General features: G+C 43.0%; 1 protein-coding gene across 1 annotated transcript in view; it reads right to left on the reverse strand.

The window, feature by feature from the left end:
• Positions 1-337: 337 nt before the first annotated feature.
• LOC146862127 (thioredoxin-like) overlaps positions 338-16,611 on the reverse strand; it is a 64,869-nt gene continuing 48,595 nt past the window's right edge. The window contains exons 3-5 of the mRNA XM_085641317.1: positions 13,468-13,527; positions 5,187-5,252; positions 338-605 (exon numbers count right to left, since the gene is read on the reverse strand). Coding sequence (XP_085497443.1) covers positions 534-605; positions 5,187-5,252; positions 13,468-13,527 — 198 coding nt within the window. The 3' untranslated portion in view covers positions 338-533. The remainder of the gene's footprint in view (positions 606-5,186; positions 5,253-13,467; positions 13,528-16,611) is intronic.

Here is a 16,611-nt window from a genome sequence, read left to right on the forward strand (position 1 = left end):
TACCCCTCAACCATTATAGCACAAATAGACTGTATTGGTTTCTAATGCCATCTTGCTGCTAGTTTCAACCTAATTGTTGAGTCTGTGGTTCTTTCTAGATAGTGTTTTTTAGTTAGTGGGTGTGTACTTTTACTGGTGACTAGATAAGAAAGTGGTGTTGCCGGATGGTACGCTATGCCCCATTCCTATTGGAGCACGTCCTTAAAAACACATTACTTCATGTCTCTAGTATGAGCGAGGTGAGCTGACATCAGTGTCTGTCCTTTGATGATGTTCACAGTATGGCCAATATAACCTTTGAAACTGACGAATAATGAATATGAGAGGAATACACAAGTTCACAACTGTATATTGTTTATTCTTTTTAAAAACAAGGCAATTCACTCTGTTCAAAATGCATACAATGAGAAGACGAACTGTGTATCTGATGGGATTAATCAAGTTTATTACATTTTATAGTAAAAATAGTATGTAGGCTGTTGCCGTTGTCAGAGGAGGTGAATAATTCAGGCCATGAATGGATCCAAAAGTACTTAAGAGCCCTGGTCGAATTCACACAGCTTCTGCAGGATATGGTCTTTGTTGGCCCCAGCAAATTCATAGAGCTGAAGAAATTGTGTACAGGGTAAAAAAAGAAAGAAAATTAATCATAGTCATCATATACATGGGCGATTTCAATATGTTGTGCTAGAGAAGAAAAGACGGATTCAATTAATTGATTTTTAAAACGTTCAAAGCAAGAAGAATCGGTCATGTTTAATGTCTAATAAATTTGCTGCAGCAAACGGTATGCTCTGCAGCATATTTTTTTACTTTTACATTTCAAAAACATATAATAATTTTCAGGAAAAAGTGCCTCACTCATATTCTGCACTTTGGGATAGTAGCATGCACTCAGAGATAAGGAGAGTACCCCTTTGGCAATGTACAGAGATGTGGTGATGTCCCATGCTTACACCTTAGTGATAATTATATTTCTCTGCTTTTAATTTAAAAACCAGTTGACAAACCCTCAAAACTTTGCATTGTTGTTATCAAATCTGGAGAGAAAATACTGGTCCAAGAGTCTAGCTTTACTAGCGCATTATGGGGCATATCATCGAGGACCGGCGATAATTATCGCTAAGCGCACTTAGCGCTAGGATAATTATTGCCGGGTAACGTGGAATTTTAGCGCTGAGATAGCGTGCTATTAGCAACGCTTATCTCAAAAGCGATAAAATTCCAAGCGCTAACTGCCAAATATGAGATTATCGCTGGCAATCCAGCGATAATCTCACACGGTTTGGCGATAGCTTGTTGATAGGGCAGGACAGACTTAGTCATGATATCCACCTTACATTGGATATAATGGCTGGCGTATGGAAAGTAGCAATAACCAAGGTTAGCGCTACTTTTCTTATCGCTATGCCTGTTAGCGTGCCCATTGATAATTGGAGAAATGTCGGTTAGCGACATTTCTCCAGTTATTTTGGGACGGAAAGCCCACTTTCCATCTCAATAGAGATGCAAAGGTGGGCGTTACGGGAAAGGGACCTAATGGAAGGATTCACGCGATAGCTTGACCTTGCTGATAAGGCAATAAAATTATCGCCGCTTTTCGTCCGAAAACGGACGCAAAAGCGGCGATAATTTTATATCGGCTCCTTGATGATATGCCCCCAAGATAATCTTTATTCAGATTAGTTTGACCCTTCCTTGCCACAGTGTGTTCAAACTAGAGGGTGGCAAGTCACTTTACTAGCACAATGTGTGTCATTTTTAGATTTTACATTGTTGGTGCCTCACCCTTACCATGTGGCGCTAATACCTAGAAGCCCAACTAGAGGAGCGAAGAGCAAGCAAATACAGTGACTGCACAATAAGGGTGAGGTTATGGAAATCGAGGACTGTGACATGAAAAAATTAGGACTCATTATGGCCTGAAGATAACCATGAGCCTAGGAAAAAAGATGACTCGTTTGTATGGTAAAGACAACCAACAATCCCCAATTGATCAGTACGAAGCTATGACTTCAATGCACCGGTCAATATTAAAGTACAAGAGAATGGCATTGTGAAATCATTGCAAACATTTTCAGAAATGTATACCAATAAGAACTCAATCGGCTGGGAAAATACTGTACTTCATTAAGGCTTATTATAGACAAAAACTTTAATTTATCTAAGAGTATTGTGAAAGCAGTTTACCCTTTGCCCAGGAATGCACACATTGCTTTGTTATTTCATACAATGCCACAGTATGTAAAGCACCAACACCGCTGCAGTTCCCACAGTGACCCAGTATGTAACACACTTTCAATACAATTTCCACATTGCTCTCATATGCCATTTTTTAAGATTGATACGGAATGTAAGGTGCCGTTGTACTGCCACTTCCATATTGGTCCATAATGTAAAGCACTATTCCCATTCTAGTTTCCTCAATGGCTCTGTATAAGTGGATCCAACCCAGATCTGTGACTGGGGGTGAGTGTCCGAAAAGTTTCAGTGCTCCATCCATAAACTCCTTGTGTTTGCTTTGTTCGCCCTAAGTTGCCAGGGTTTGCCCGACCTGGATTCCTTGCTCACTTTGCCAATGTATCCAAGCTAGCCTGGCTGATGAGGGGTGTTACCCCAAAACCGGTCTCAGGATGCTTGTTTCCAGTCCAGGGAAGACCTAGCTTAGCAGTCCGGACTGGACTGTTCCCATGAGGCACAGGGTCAAGACTGATTTGCATATGGCTGGGTTTAAAATGGGGTGGCAAAGTGAGCAAAATAATGATGCTGGATTCAATCCAGATCTGTGACTGGGAGTGAGTGTCTGAAATGTTTCAGCGCTCCGTCCATCATCTCCTTGTGTTGTTCGCCCTAAGTTGGCAGGGTTTGCCCAGATGTGAGTCCCTGGCTCACTTTGCCACTGGTTTCAAGCTAGCCTGGCTGATGAGGGGTGTTACCCCAAAACCAGTCCCAGGATGCTTTTTTCCGGTCCAGGGAAGACCTGGCTGGGCAGTTCAGGCTTGACTGTTCCCATGAGGCACAGGTTCTAGACTGATTTGCATATGGCTCGGTTCAGTTTCATATTGCCCCAATATGTCAAGCACCTCTTCCATGATTTGTCTTTTTTACATAATGTTGCATTATGGTCATGCGGATCTTTAAATAGTACAATATTTGTAGTTAACTATCAGTTCAGAGTCATATCAGTTCAACTATTCATCAACCACTAATTACTGCAATGGTGCCAATGCCCCTCGCAGAACAGACTTTTGAACAAACATACATTTGTATTTAATCTTTGAACACGGAAATGCATTCCAAATCAGCGCCTCTGCTTTATAAGTCTTCTAATATAGACCACTAAATTCCAGCCGAGCAAGGAAAGAATGTCAGTGAACATGCTAGGTGTCTGAAAGGGAGAGTTTCTGGCTTTACCCTGAACATTTCTCTGCTCCTGAATCTTGAAACCTGTTAAAGAGTTGGCTGTCCATCAAAACTAATGGGGTTTTGACTGAAATTACATACTTGGCTACTACTTACTTTCTCAATCATGTCCACAAGTGTGGGATTGCAGGGAAACATCCATTACAACGCAGGCATCACAACGCAATGCCTTTACAACTCAAGTTCTTTTACAATGCATGCTATTACAGCGCATTCCATTACAACGCTAACCAGCACCTTCCCTGAGGTAAGAATAGTAAATTATGTTGTAATGGCATGCGTTGAAATGGCTTGCATTGTAATAGCTTGCGTTGTAATGGAGCTTGCGTTGTAAAAGCATGCGTTATAATAGTTTGCGTAGTAACGCCACACAGCCGGGATTGGGAGAACCCATAGTCCCTCTGCCCTGAGCATCAATAACTGCTAGAAACAAGTAAGCACAGTGTGTGTTTGTCTACTGAACGTGTGAGAGCAGACAGTTCCTCAGGCCTGAGATTTTTCAATGCTGATGGTATTTTGTAGTGTCACCCATAAAATTGGGGAGAGATGGGACTGGTGTAGTGATGGCAGTGGTTAATTTGTACAAAATTAGGTGCTCCGGCCCTTCTCGGAAGGCTACTTCAGCCTGCACCACACATTGCCCTGCCAGCGCTACCAATGACAGTACCAACATAACACCAAACCATCACACTCCTACAAGTATGCCAAAACCTTAAATATCCCTTTCCTTCTTCCACTGTTTTAGCGCCCACTTTCCCCTTTCCCTCCCTTCTCCATCATCTCATTTCCCCCTCCAGCTTTGTTTTTAGTGTGGTGATACTCCCCCAACCGCCATACTTCACCAATTTATTTATTTTGTTTTTATTTTCTTGTCGCTTCGTGCCTCCTTTTTCCAACTTTTATCGGGGGCGGGGAACCTTCTGTACTCTCAATCCTCTGCTTAAACCTATTGCTACCATACCTCCCTCTCAGTCATTATTTTTAATTGTTCTTGGGTTTTTTCCACTATTTTCCACCAAACTGCATTTCTTGTATTTTTTCCACTAATTGGATTTTAGAATATTTGGGTTTTCAGAAAATATATTTTCTTACAAATGTACACGGTGCTCACTCCATATAATGCATCGTGTGTTGTACCGTATAATTCAGAATCTGGAAGACCTGCTTTTTCAGTTCTTCCTGTCATACCCAACCATGACTCTTGGGTTAAGCAAGGCCAGAATTCCCATCATGCTGACTGCAAATAAAACTATTAGTGGAGGAAATAGATTTTCATTTTCACCCCAAAGGTTTGAAGCTTTCTTCCTGCGTCATCAAAACTATGGAAGATCACCTCAGGCTGGGGCCCAAGTTAAACATCGACTTTCCAAGTGCACCTCAACCCTAACTATGCCACTCCAGTATGATATACCTTTCCACTTCCCTGACCTTCCCTTACAACCTGACTTGCTTCAGACAGGTTCTGAAGCAATTACTTAACCTCTTCAGTGCCCCGCCCTTTCCACGCCCTGTGCCGGGCGTTTCATTAGCGGGCGGGGTTCATGACGAGATAGTCTCGTCATGGGCACAGCGCAACCGCGCTCCATGACGAGACTATCTCGTCATGGGCACTGAAGGGGTTAAAGGCTGCATGAAGTGAGAGAAAGCAAATCCCTAATACAGTCCCTACTATACAAAGGTAGATATTTATAACTCTGGTTTTGACTATAATTACCATTTTTAACATTAAATATATCTATATAACTGTGTAAACAATACTGTACCTTTGTAGTGCCCCTGTAATACTGGAATGCAGGTAAACCTGTGATTTGAAAATGGTCAATAAATTCCTGCAAAAAATATAAATGGATTAAATTTTTGCATTTTCAGACAGACTATTCCACTTTCATTCAGACAGTAAGAACAACAGACTTGGGGCCATATGTAGGAAGCCCAATACCGGTCGGTAACGGCCGATTTTCGGTAAATATCCCGTTACCGACCGGTATTCAGGCTTTTGGTATGTAGGGGGCACATTTCAGGATTCGGTAATTTACCGAATCGGTAAAATTACCGATTCGGTAATTTTACCGATTCGGTAAATACCGAATCCTGAAATGATATGTAGGGGGAGTGTGTGGTTGTTGTGGGGATTCGTTATTTACCACCAACTAAAAGTTGGTGGTAAATGACAAATAGCTGGAAAAAAGCATTTTTTTGCACTTTGAAGTGTGCAATGTGGCAGACATACATGCCCTTAGGGCATGTATGTGTGCCACATGAGCACACATGCAGGAATCAGGGGTGCAACAGGGTGTCACTGTGACACCCTGCCACCCTTGATTGTGCTCCCCCCATTACCGAATCGGTATTTACCGATTCGGTAATGGTAACTGGCTTCCCATTGATTCCTATGGGCCTCCTGGCCCATAGGAATCAATGGGAAGCCAGTTACCATTACCGAATCGGTAAATACCGATTCTAAATTACCGACCCATTCCGAATCGGTAAATATTACCGATGGATTACCTACATATCATTTTTCCACTTCATAAATACCGAATCGGTAAAATTCGGTATTTATGAAGTGGTAAATGTTAGGCTACCTACATATGGCCCTTGGTGCGCAATGGGGACCGTCCAGTAGTAACGTGTGCGCTTAATCATCAAATAACCACTGTAAATTCACACTACAATTTCTAAGACACTTTTACCCATGAAAATGTCTTCGATCAAATACTCCAATAATTATGCAGTTTATTACAATAACTAATAGGGTACTGGGCACTGCAGTGCTGTGGGTGCCGCCCCACAGCGCTGCAGTCTGCGGAGTCTCACCCTAGAGTGGGAGTCGTTGTGATGACCGCAGGTCAGTTGACTGTAACTGATCACTCCCGAGGAGAGGGCACCGCAAGACATTTACTTTCTGTGACAAGGCATTTTTACAAAAGGGCGCTAACAGTGGTGTAACATTAGCACCCGCAGTCACCGCTGTGGGGGATGGTTCCCCCGAGCTCCGGGAGGCCCCCCCTGGCACTGCATGGGTGGCGGGATCCTAGGCTGTGAGCTCCTACTGGATCTGGTGGGGGGGGGGGCTCCATGTACTTTGCATGGGGGTCCTCAGGCTTTGCTACCCCACTGGGTACTAAAGCTCTATGACTTGGTAATCCCCAGGAGATAACAAAGGGACTGTGGAACTACCTTCCACCCATGCTATTGAACGAGGCCTGACAGGAAGGTGAGCCTAGCCAAGCCCCAGCATTTAACTGTAATCCTTGAGGGGCAGATTTACAAGAAAATGACGCATCTGTAGAGATGCTTCAGTTTCCATGCACCAGACTGCGATACCCTTTTGCCACCATGGATGCAGCGTATTTACAATACGGTGCATCATGCCACAAGAATTGGCAGATGCATCAGATATTCTGACGCATCTATTTGCCCAAAAGTCACGCATTGCTGGAATCGTGTTGCAAGCACAACGCAACTCCAGAAATGCATCAGGAGGCCTATCCTCATTATACTGCGTCACTCCTTACACCTGCTTCAAGCAGGCGTAAGGTTTGGACGCAGTGGCATCCTAGAAGTGGCCCAGTGAAATCGTGTAGATTTCACTGCAACACTTCTACGAGGCTTTCCTGCTTGGGAACACCCACCCTGCATACATTATACCTGACACAGGTATAAAGTGATGCAGGGCTTTACAACGTGACGCATCTCCCTAGATGTGTCTAGTTGTAAATGGGCCACATTGTTTAGGCGACGCTACGGCAGTGCAAAAGATGTTGCAAGGGGCTTGCAAATCTTCCCCTTAGTTTGTATCATGGCTCCACTAATAAGGATCAAATAGGGGTGACCTGGTCACTTGACTTTCAATCTATTAAGTTCAAATGCAACCTCACCCTGTGTCTCCTTGTGTAAAACAAAACTGGGATCAGAGTCTGTCCATTTAGTCAGAGCAATGTTGGACCTCAAACTACCTGCATTACAAGTGCTGCATCTGTGTAAATTTATGAGTGACGTACAACAGACAAGAGGGACTGTGGTTTGTTTTTCATCGGGTGCTCTGTATTTGTATAGTATTTGAATTAAAATTTAAATTACACTGGTAAAATTCAAATGATTTGGGATATTTTGCATTATGCTTGTTAGGAGAAGTTCCCAAATGTATGCTAATAGGCCACTTTGCGTAATTATGCTGCCATTCACAGCGAAGTTTTAGGATGGGAACCATGCGAGCGACCTGAACACGGGTGGCTGTTATTTATGGGAATTGTGTTTTTCGCGCTATGTTTCCTTGCATCAAAAATTGATGCTAGGATGCATTTTGTCCTAAAATATAGCTCTGAATGACAGATGTGCATTTCACATAAGTACGTGCAATTTTACGAAATGTTCCTGAAATTTCATATAATTACGAGAAAGCAAAATATGCAAATTTCGCACATCCCTAATTATATTTTTCTCTCCTTCGCTAGACCTCTTGGCTCCCCAAACTGTAAACAAATAACCATCCCATACCTTTCAGGTCAATGGTGGAAGGATGAGTAGAGCAGAAATCTGCTTGTGTCCCACCTGGTCAGTATACAGGAGTGTTTCTCCGAAAACTGGACAGGATGCAAGTTCCTGTCCCCTGAGGTGTAGAATGGCAGCTGTGCTGTGTCTGCATCAAATCTTCTTTCTCAGCTATTGAAGCAGCGTTCATTGGTGAAGGTCAAGCTGATCTGACCAGGCTATAAAGCATGGTCTTTTCATCTGGTTCCGTAAAATGCCCCCAGAAGACAGACATTGTTTACATTTTGACTGACCAATCAGAGTGTCCAGACAGTATGGTTGGTGGCGGATCATGATTTCATTAAAGCCCATGTGTAAGTGGCGGGACCTTTCATGAAGTTAAGGGTGGTGTGGCTGCTGTCATTCTTTGTGCAGCTAATTAGCATTTGCAAATTAGCCTTTGATCCTTGGTGGAGTCCCCTGTCAGTACTTAGATCAGTTAGCGTCCTGTCCTACAGTGCATCTTTTTTTATTTTGTTTTTATATAATTTGAGCAGAATTTTAAAAAGACAGAGACTCTAAGTCCCGGGAGCTGAGACTGCTTCAAGCGTAGCCCAGTTTACGAAGAAGCTTGGAGAATGGCTGTTCCCACTCTAACCCCCAATCACCCACCCTCTTTTTCAGCACTCTCATTCAGCACTGGGAAGCCCTTGGGCAGCCATGCACTTTACAAAAACCAAAACATAAACATAAATACTTTGTGGATTCTAATTCATATTAATAATGGTTGATGATTGAAATGTAACGTTATGTTATTTATATTTCTTAAGCGCAACGGTTGCCTTAGGTTTCCTGGCGCTAGCTTCCACCATCTGAACACAGGTTGACATGGGAATCCTACATATATGTTTCTGTCTTTTTTTTAATTCAAATCAAATAAAATGAAAAATGAAAGAAATAAAGATGCACTGTAGGACAGGACACTACCTGATCAAAATATGATCCTTTATCGTGCCAAAAGATTCATATATTTCAAGGCCTGGAAATCAGCTGCATGCATAAGATTAGTAGATACGGCCCTAGCCACAACTTGCAAGCATGCTCCTACTCATACTGGCTCTGGTTCACAGAACTAATGTGAGACAAAATTCTAAACTTACTACTTTTGGTATTCACAAAAGGCACTTACGAATTTTGGTATTCACAGAACGCACTTACGACTCCTAACTTTAGGTCAGCACTCGGGCTGGAATTTCCGAACCCGGAGCGTAATCTCCGCACCTGGAGCGTACCCTCCGTACCCAAACTGAACTATCCAGCTGGGGCTGTAATCTCCAGCTCGAGCCGTAATCTCCACCTGGGGCCAGATAAAGTGTAATCAATGGGCCGGATTGCAATTTTTACAAAAAGGAACATTAGGAATGTGTGATAAATGTTCGAGGAGGTCAGGAAAAACAGTTTGGGCAGGGAAAAGAATACAGCCTTCGGAGTACTTGGAGGCGGAACTGGAGCACCACTTTACACTGCCTCACAGACTGGTGGTGAGTGCGCGGGAAGGACCGAGTTCAGATGGAGGGGCAGTTCACCGAGGTGTCCCAAATCACTGATGCCGCAAGTTTGTGATAGGGGATAGTTGAAGAGTGAGGCTAGCATAGTGCCGAACTCGCTACAATACTGTGGTGTGAGTGCTAAAGATGTCAGTGGTGTGAAGTGGTGGCTCACCACAGTGTGTGTTGGACACTAGGCGCTATCTCGAGATGTCACGCAAACACTTATCATGCGAGTGTGTCGTGGGGGGAAAGACAGGTGAATAGTGTGGCGAGCTGTATGTCCTTAAAACATTTAAGGCAGGTGTGTGTGGGAAGAGCAGGGGTGCAGTTCATAGACAGGTGAGCAGACAACTTTCCACAGCGTTGGCCAGTAGCCGTAGTAACTAATCTAACTCCAGTCCTGGACTCGTTGGGCGGGGGGGTGGGGGGGGATGGGGGGGTTAGTAAATGAAAAAAAAAAAAATATGTTAAGAAAGTTTGGGAAAGCAGTAATTTTGATCGCGGTAAGTGCTTCCATAAGAGTTCGCTCTAGTGACAAAAGAAAATGTCAACATGGCGTAAGGGACAGGTAAAGATTAGGGTGAGTATGCTGCTGAGCGCTTACTACACAAACACCATATGGCCAATGCGGACGGTGAGGGCAGATTAGACGCGAGGACATTGGTGCAAGAGTATGGTGGATTTCAGACCAGAGGGAGGAGAGCAGCATGCCCAGGTGTCCCACGGATGTTGGTGGTGCAAGTATAGCAGACAGTGCTTTAAATGGGCCGATACTCAGTCACGGAGTGCCTGCACTTCTTTCAGAACTTGAAACGGAGAGTGTCTACACCTCTTAGTAGGCGTTCAATACTTTTAATGGAAGTGTATAGGCCCTTATCAAAACACTGCATCTACACTTCTAGAACAACATTTTAACAACTGATAGTGGGTGGCAGCGTGAGTTGAAAAGTGTGCACACTCACGTCTTGCGCAAGCGTTTGGGGACTGGGGTATTGCCGAGCACTAAGTTGTCTCTCAAACCGTGGTACTGAGAGAGCGGGAGCACAAAGCAGCCTTGCAGTGTGGTGGGCAGTGAGCTATAGTGAGTGGACCCGAAATCACTGGTACTGCAAGTTTGTATCACAGTGAAAAGTGAAGAATGGCAGTATGTGTTCTCAACACGGATTATGCTCGTTTTATTTCCTGCTCCGCCTGTGCTATGGAAGAGGCATTTCAGTGTCTGTTTCATGACATTAATAACCCGCTGTGTTGTGTTTCAGTTTTATGACATTAATCGCTTGCTGTGTTGTTTGTTCAATGACATTAATCTTGCGCTCGTTGTTTTTGTTTAATGACATTAATCTTGCGCTGTGTTGGTTTCCAGGTGTTTAAGAGTTGAGGACTTTGAGGGTTTTACATCAGCTGTGAGATTGCAGCCGCTGTTTGCAGAGTCCACAGTTACCACCAGTGCGGTTTGTGCTCTCACTGCTGGTTTGTTAAAGGGAGGGCTGGAGGCTGCTTGTAGCATTAGACACCAGAAGGTACTTCTGGCCCTCTGTCCCCACCTCCCAACGGCCCACATAAACACACTTAGGGGCATATCAGCAAGGGCCGGCGATAATTATCGCTCAGCGCGCTTAGTGCGAGGATAATTATCGCCGGCTAGTGCTGAATTTTATCTTGGAGATAGCGTGCTATCAGCAACGCTTATCTCAAAAGCAATAAAATTCCAGGCGCAAGCTGCCAAATGTGCGATTATCGCTGGAAATCCAGCGATAATCGCACAACGTTTGGCGATACCTTGCTGATAGGGCAGGGCAGACTTAACCATGATATTCACCTTCCATTGGATATCATTGCTAAGTCAACCTAAAAGCAGGCGTAAGGAAAGTAGCAATAACCGCGCATAGCGCTTCTTTTCTTATCGCTATGCTTGTTAGCGTGCTCATTGATAATTGGAGAAATGTCGGTTAGCGACATTTCTCCAGTTATTTTGGGACGGAACGCCCACTTTGCATCTCATTTAAGATGCAAACAGCTGGACGTTGTTGTGATGGGCGCTAAGTCAGCAAAACAGCAATAGTGTGTCTTTGTTGATAAGGCGATGAAATTATTGCCGCTTTTCACCCGAAAACGGACCCAAGAGCGGCGTTAATTTCATATCGCCGCCTTGATGATATGCCCCTTGGTGTGCTATTCAGGCAGCCCGGCGGTCTTAAGGTGCTCATTGCTAATGCACACTTGTGTGTCTTGGAACACATGCGAGTGGGCTGTCTCTTCTCACACAGGGTGGAGTGTGCACTGTTTGTGTTTGAAGTCCAGTGGTTACGAGTGTAACAGCTCCTTGTCGTGAACCTGCCTTGAAGAGTGAAGACAGAGGCGCTATATTTTAGCAACACTTGGGCACCACAGATTGTAGGAACCGCATTGTTTGCACTGCCTTAAACCCTGCCTGCTGGCTGATATGAGCAGACGTAGCGAGCTTTCTCTGGAGCCCTGAGAGGGCTGTCTTCCGCTCTGTTTGCTATGTTAAGTGCCTCTAAGTGACTCACCCCCTTAAGGTTCCCTGGCAGCTCTAACCCAGATTCACGAGCAGTGGGCCTTAAAAACCACAGAGGCCATTGATTGGGGTTATTCCTTAACTTTGCTGTCAGCCTCTTCTGCTGCCACTGTGTTTGCCAAGCAGTGCCAACTGTCTTGCAGGTGTTAGATGATGTCAGTAGCAATGAGCGTGTGATGCACACCCGTTGCCGTCCCTCAATAATCCCCGTACTGAGGAACCTATGGTCACATAAGTGTTTAAAGCGGGTGTGAGCCCAGCTTGTGTTGCACCCCTACGTCACACTGTTAAATTAATAGCTTTTCCATGCCAGCAGTGATTTTTGCCATTGTATCGATATTGATAATGTAAAGTGTTGCTTTTGTTCAGTAGGAAGGATTTATTACTTTGCAGGGAGGAATTCCTACGTTGAAAGCAAATCTTCTTCAGCCACTTAACAGCAGAATACTTTTGCTTTAAAATTCACCATTTGCCAATATTTTTCCAATTTTCTCTTGGCAGGAGGACCCAACCTGTACCCACTTATGTTAGCTTCGCTTGCTCGCTTTGCTTGTGGCTTAAAAGTCACCAGCCGCCAGTGTCGGGCTGTGCAGATGCCAACGTCCCTTGTCTGCCTAAAGTAGTAATCCCTCGCTCCCCCCTCCACCCTCACCCCGGTGTCCGCTCCAGGTGCAACAAGAAAACGAGGACAGCCAAGTCAAACAAAGTGCAGCAATAAAAGAAACATCTTTCTCGCCATCAAATCACAGTTCAGATACTATTCTGTTAAAGAAAAAATAGCTCACGCATCTGCGTCAGCCAGTTTTCAATTATATACAATTATTTTTATATTATATTGATATTATTATACAGTTAAAATACGCCCAGAGAATTGATGAATTAATAAGGATTCTCTTTCTTGTTTCTCAAATTTCTTATAACCTGTACAAATAAGAACTTTAGGGTATTCCAACCGATTTTCCTCCTTTGGAAAAACCTTTTTATGTATAGCCCACTCTCTTGCATTGATGTGGAATCTTCTGTATGTGTCTTCGATTAGATAAAACCAGGTCATCTCCCTACCACTAGCTCGTCGAAGAACTTCTAAACTAACACAAGTCACACTTTCCGACTTGCCTAGAAACAGACCTAAATATCCATGGTTAGGTAACATGGGGAAATACAGGTTGTTATAACCTGTTGGGTTAGTTCAGTGAGTGATTCTTAGAACTAGTCAGTGGTAGAACATCAAACAACACCCATATGTGGTTTCATGTGCATATACATTGCTTGGTACTGCAGGACTTTCTGTGTCATAGCATTGTGGTCCCACTTTAATGACACTTACAATATGATCCCCCAAAGGATCAATGTACTCTCAGTCCTGCCAACATTTTAATTTGGACCTGCAGGCCAATAAAAGATGACAACAGAAGTATACACACAGCTCACTGGCCTCTTACGGTTTTTCATGCTCTTTCCAGCATAATTTAAAATACTTACCTTTGCTTCTTCAGTGTTAATTTTAAGGAATACTATGTGTGGGCGTTCTTCACACAATCCCTGTAAAATAAATACAACATAAATTTAGTCTTAAGAAGTGTAATTTTTGTGTTATTTTCCTGTTTATTTTTGCTAAATAGTCGAGGGCATTGCATAAGACCGGAAAATGGATTTACATAGGTTCAGGAAATTGCAAATTGTCTGAATGGCTGTACATAGTTGCAAAAATGGTCTATATCAAATGGCAGTGTGAATGCTGAAACAGAGCAACCTTACTTTGCTCTGTACTTCATTTAGTCTCCTTCACCTTTAAAATAGTAAAAGATATTTGTTCACTTCTTATCCATGTAAAGAGAGCACATGTAAAGCAAAGGTGGATTGTTTAAATTTTCACCTTGGTGCAAAATCGTATGTACTGTAAACTGGCAAAAGTCCTATCATGTAATACAGGCTGGGGAACACCTCATTCCCCATTAAGTAGCAAACAATGTAAAGTCTACACACTCTGGCACTTATTGGCCAACATAACCCACAGAGTACCAAGAAAGCTCAGTTGATAAACCCTGACACTGACACAAATACTACATAATGTGTTCTTTGCTTATTTATTTATTTTTTTAAAGTTCAAGGTTAAAATTATTAAAAAGGTCAAGCAGTCATTTCATTTACATTTCATACCGTTTCCTTATTAAAAATGCAATTCTAATAAAATTTAATACTGCAGCGCAAATAACTTCAGAGGACAGAGATTGCAGGAGATCGAAACCTTCCTGGTAATTGCGGGGGCAACTTTCTCTTAAAAATCGAATAAGGAAATGTGACCATTGCTCTGTAAAGTGCACAAAAAAGAATAAAGTGCAAAGTGCTTTGTTGTGTTACACCGTCACAGGAGGAAAAAGTGAGGTTATTGCACCAACCAGCCTGTTTGGGAAAGGCCACTAGAAAGTGCAATGTGCAAAGCCGAAACTTAGCCAGTAAAAACTGTGCTGCGAATTTGTGGTAAAGGACAAATAAATTTGTTGTTGAAAGAGGTGCCAAACTTGGTGGGGGTGCGGCCATAGTTGCTGCCTGAGATTGTTATGCTCAGCAAAATTCGCATTTTTTATGACGAGTTTCATATTTGTGTCAATGCTCAATGGATTATCATAGTAATGCCCTAGGCCTATTTCATCAATTTTTCGTATCACGTAGCAAAGCCATGGAATGGCCTCAGCATTATCTAGCTTCATACAATCCTTAATGATCGCTCTTGTGAGATTTAAATCTTCTGACAACCAGACTTTGGCCCAAAGGATCAATGGGGCAATGTTAATCACATCTGAGATGAAACCCATCCCTACCTCGCTGTGACAGAAAGCTGAGGGTGCCCTTTTTGGGATCATCAATATTCTTTTCAAAAACTTATTTTCTTGTATTTGCAATTGAGTACTTTTGTGGACTCCCCATACTCCCGGCCCCATAGGTAGCAATAGACAAGCATTTTGCTTTATATAAGGTGATCAATTCCATTACTGGTTTGTGGCCTGACTTGCATGCAAAGCGAAAAAGGCCTTCCACAGCGCGGTTAGTATTCAGCACCCTGGATGTGATAAGAGTGTCCCAGTTCAGTTTATTAATAAAAACATTCCCCAAGTAAGTAAAATTAGAGACCTTATTAATTGTCTTGTCCTTTACAGAAAGTGTCCTAGATTTGGTGTGTCTTGGACCACAGACCATAACATAAGATTTCGTGAAATTTACTTTTATGTCCAAGGCTGACATAAAACCAGTAAAAACATTCAAGGAACTCTGTAAGCTATTTGCAGTTAATGCCATTAAAAACCGTGTCGTCTGTGTATGACAACAACGGGACCGGGTTGCCACCAATTTTTGGAAAGTCTAAATTCTGTTCTATCAGGGCTGATTCTAGACCATTTGTATACACGAGGAAGAGAAAGGGGGCCAATATGCACCCCTGTCGAACTCCTTCAGTGGACGTTCGACCACGGAGTCAAATACAGATCATTGCCTTATCTGAAGGCTTAGTGGATGCATTATTTGAATGAGAATTCAGTCCCAGCTAAAACGCCAGAGACTATCTAGTCTCCCTTCACACCTTCACCAGTATTACCAGTTTATGCTTTGCACAATTTTCTCATCATCTCCCATTCATCCCTCCACCCATACACTCTGTTTCCCCCTCAGAACCATCCACTCCAATCTATTTACTCACCCATTCTGTCATTAACCCTCTCACTCATACTGCTTTACACAATCAATCATGCATTCTGATCTACCCTACCACTCATTCACCTAATTCACATTGCCCCACCCACTCACTTTTGTACTTCCCATTATATTATTAAAATAAGTTATTGATGGAAACAGGTTGCATTTCAGACAATTCACGGTGTTTTAATGAACTTCAATCTACGCACCTTATCATTCCTATAGTCATCCACTCAGTTACTTACCTACTCAAGACCATTCCCTAACCTACACACTAACCTATACACATTCATCAATTCATCCACTTTCACTTACCTGACATCAATCATCTACCCACTGATATTCACTCATCTGCATCAAGCTTCCCACTATCATTCACCCAATTCATACAACCACTCATCACATTTACCTACCCACTCAGGCAGCCCTTACATTCAATAACTCACCCACTTGCAGAAACAGACGAAACATCACTTATTGAGAAACCAGCTACACTTAGCGGCTTTGCTAGTGCTTGTTTTATCCTACCTGCAAATTTCATCTAGATGTCCCACTGTCCCAAAAATAAGCATATGTAATCTGCAAGGAAGATAAAACAACCAGATGTACTCTTGACAGTAAAGAGTTTAGCGCTGACCCTATTGGTGCTCAGAGGAGAGAGAGCAGCAGTTAGAAAGGGAAAGAAAAGACAAGAGAGTGAACAGATATTTACTTTGTTCTCCCAACTTACTTGTGGTGTTTTTTTCAGGCAGCTGCTGATCTGGTCTGTTGTTGCTGGAACAGGTCAGTCAGCACAGCACAGCACAATTGGATCGAAGGTTCATGTGCATGCTCGTGCTGATTATGAATGGGCTCCTTTTCTGACTTTAAATACACTAAACAAAACGTGACCTGACACCACAGACTGACAAAGTAGGTTTGTCTGTGGTGTCTTTC

The sequence above is a fragment of the Triturus cristatus genome, chromosome 2_2, assembly GCF_964204655.1.
Source record: "Triturus cristatus chromosome 2_2, aTriCri1.1, whole genome shotgun sequence".
Taxonomy (NCBI): domain Eukaryota; kingdom Metazoa; phylum Chordata; class Amphibia; order Caudata; family Salamandridae; genus Triturus; species Triturus cristatus.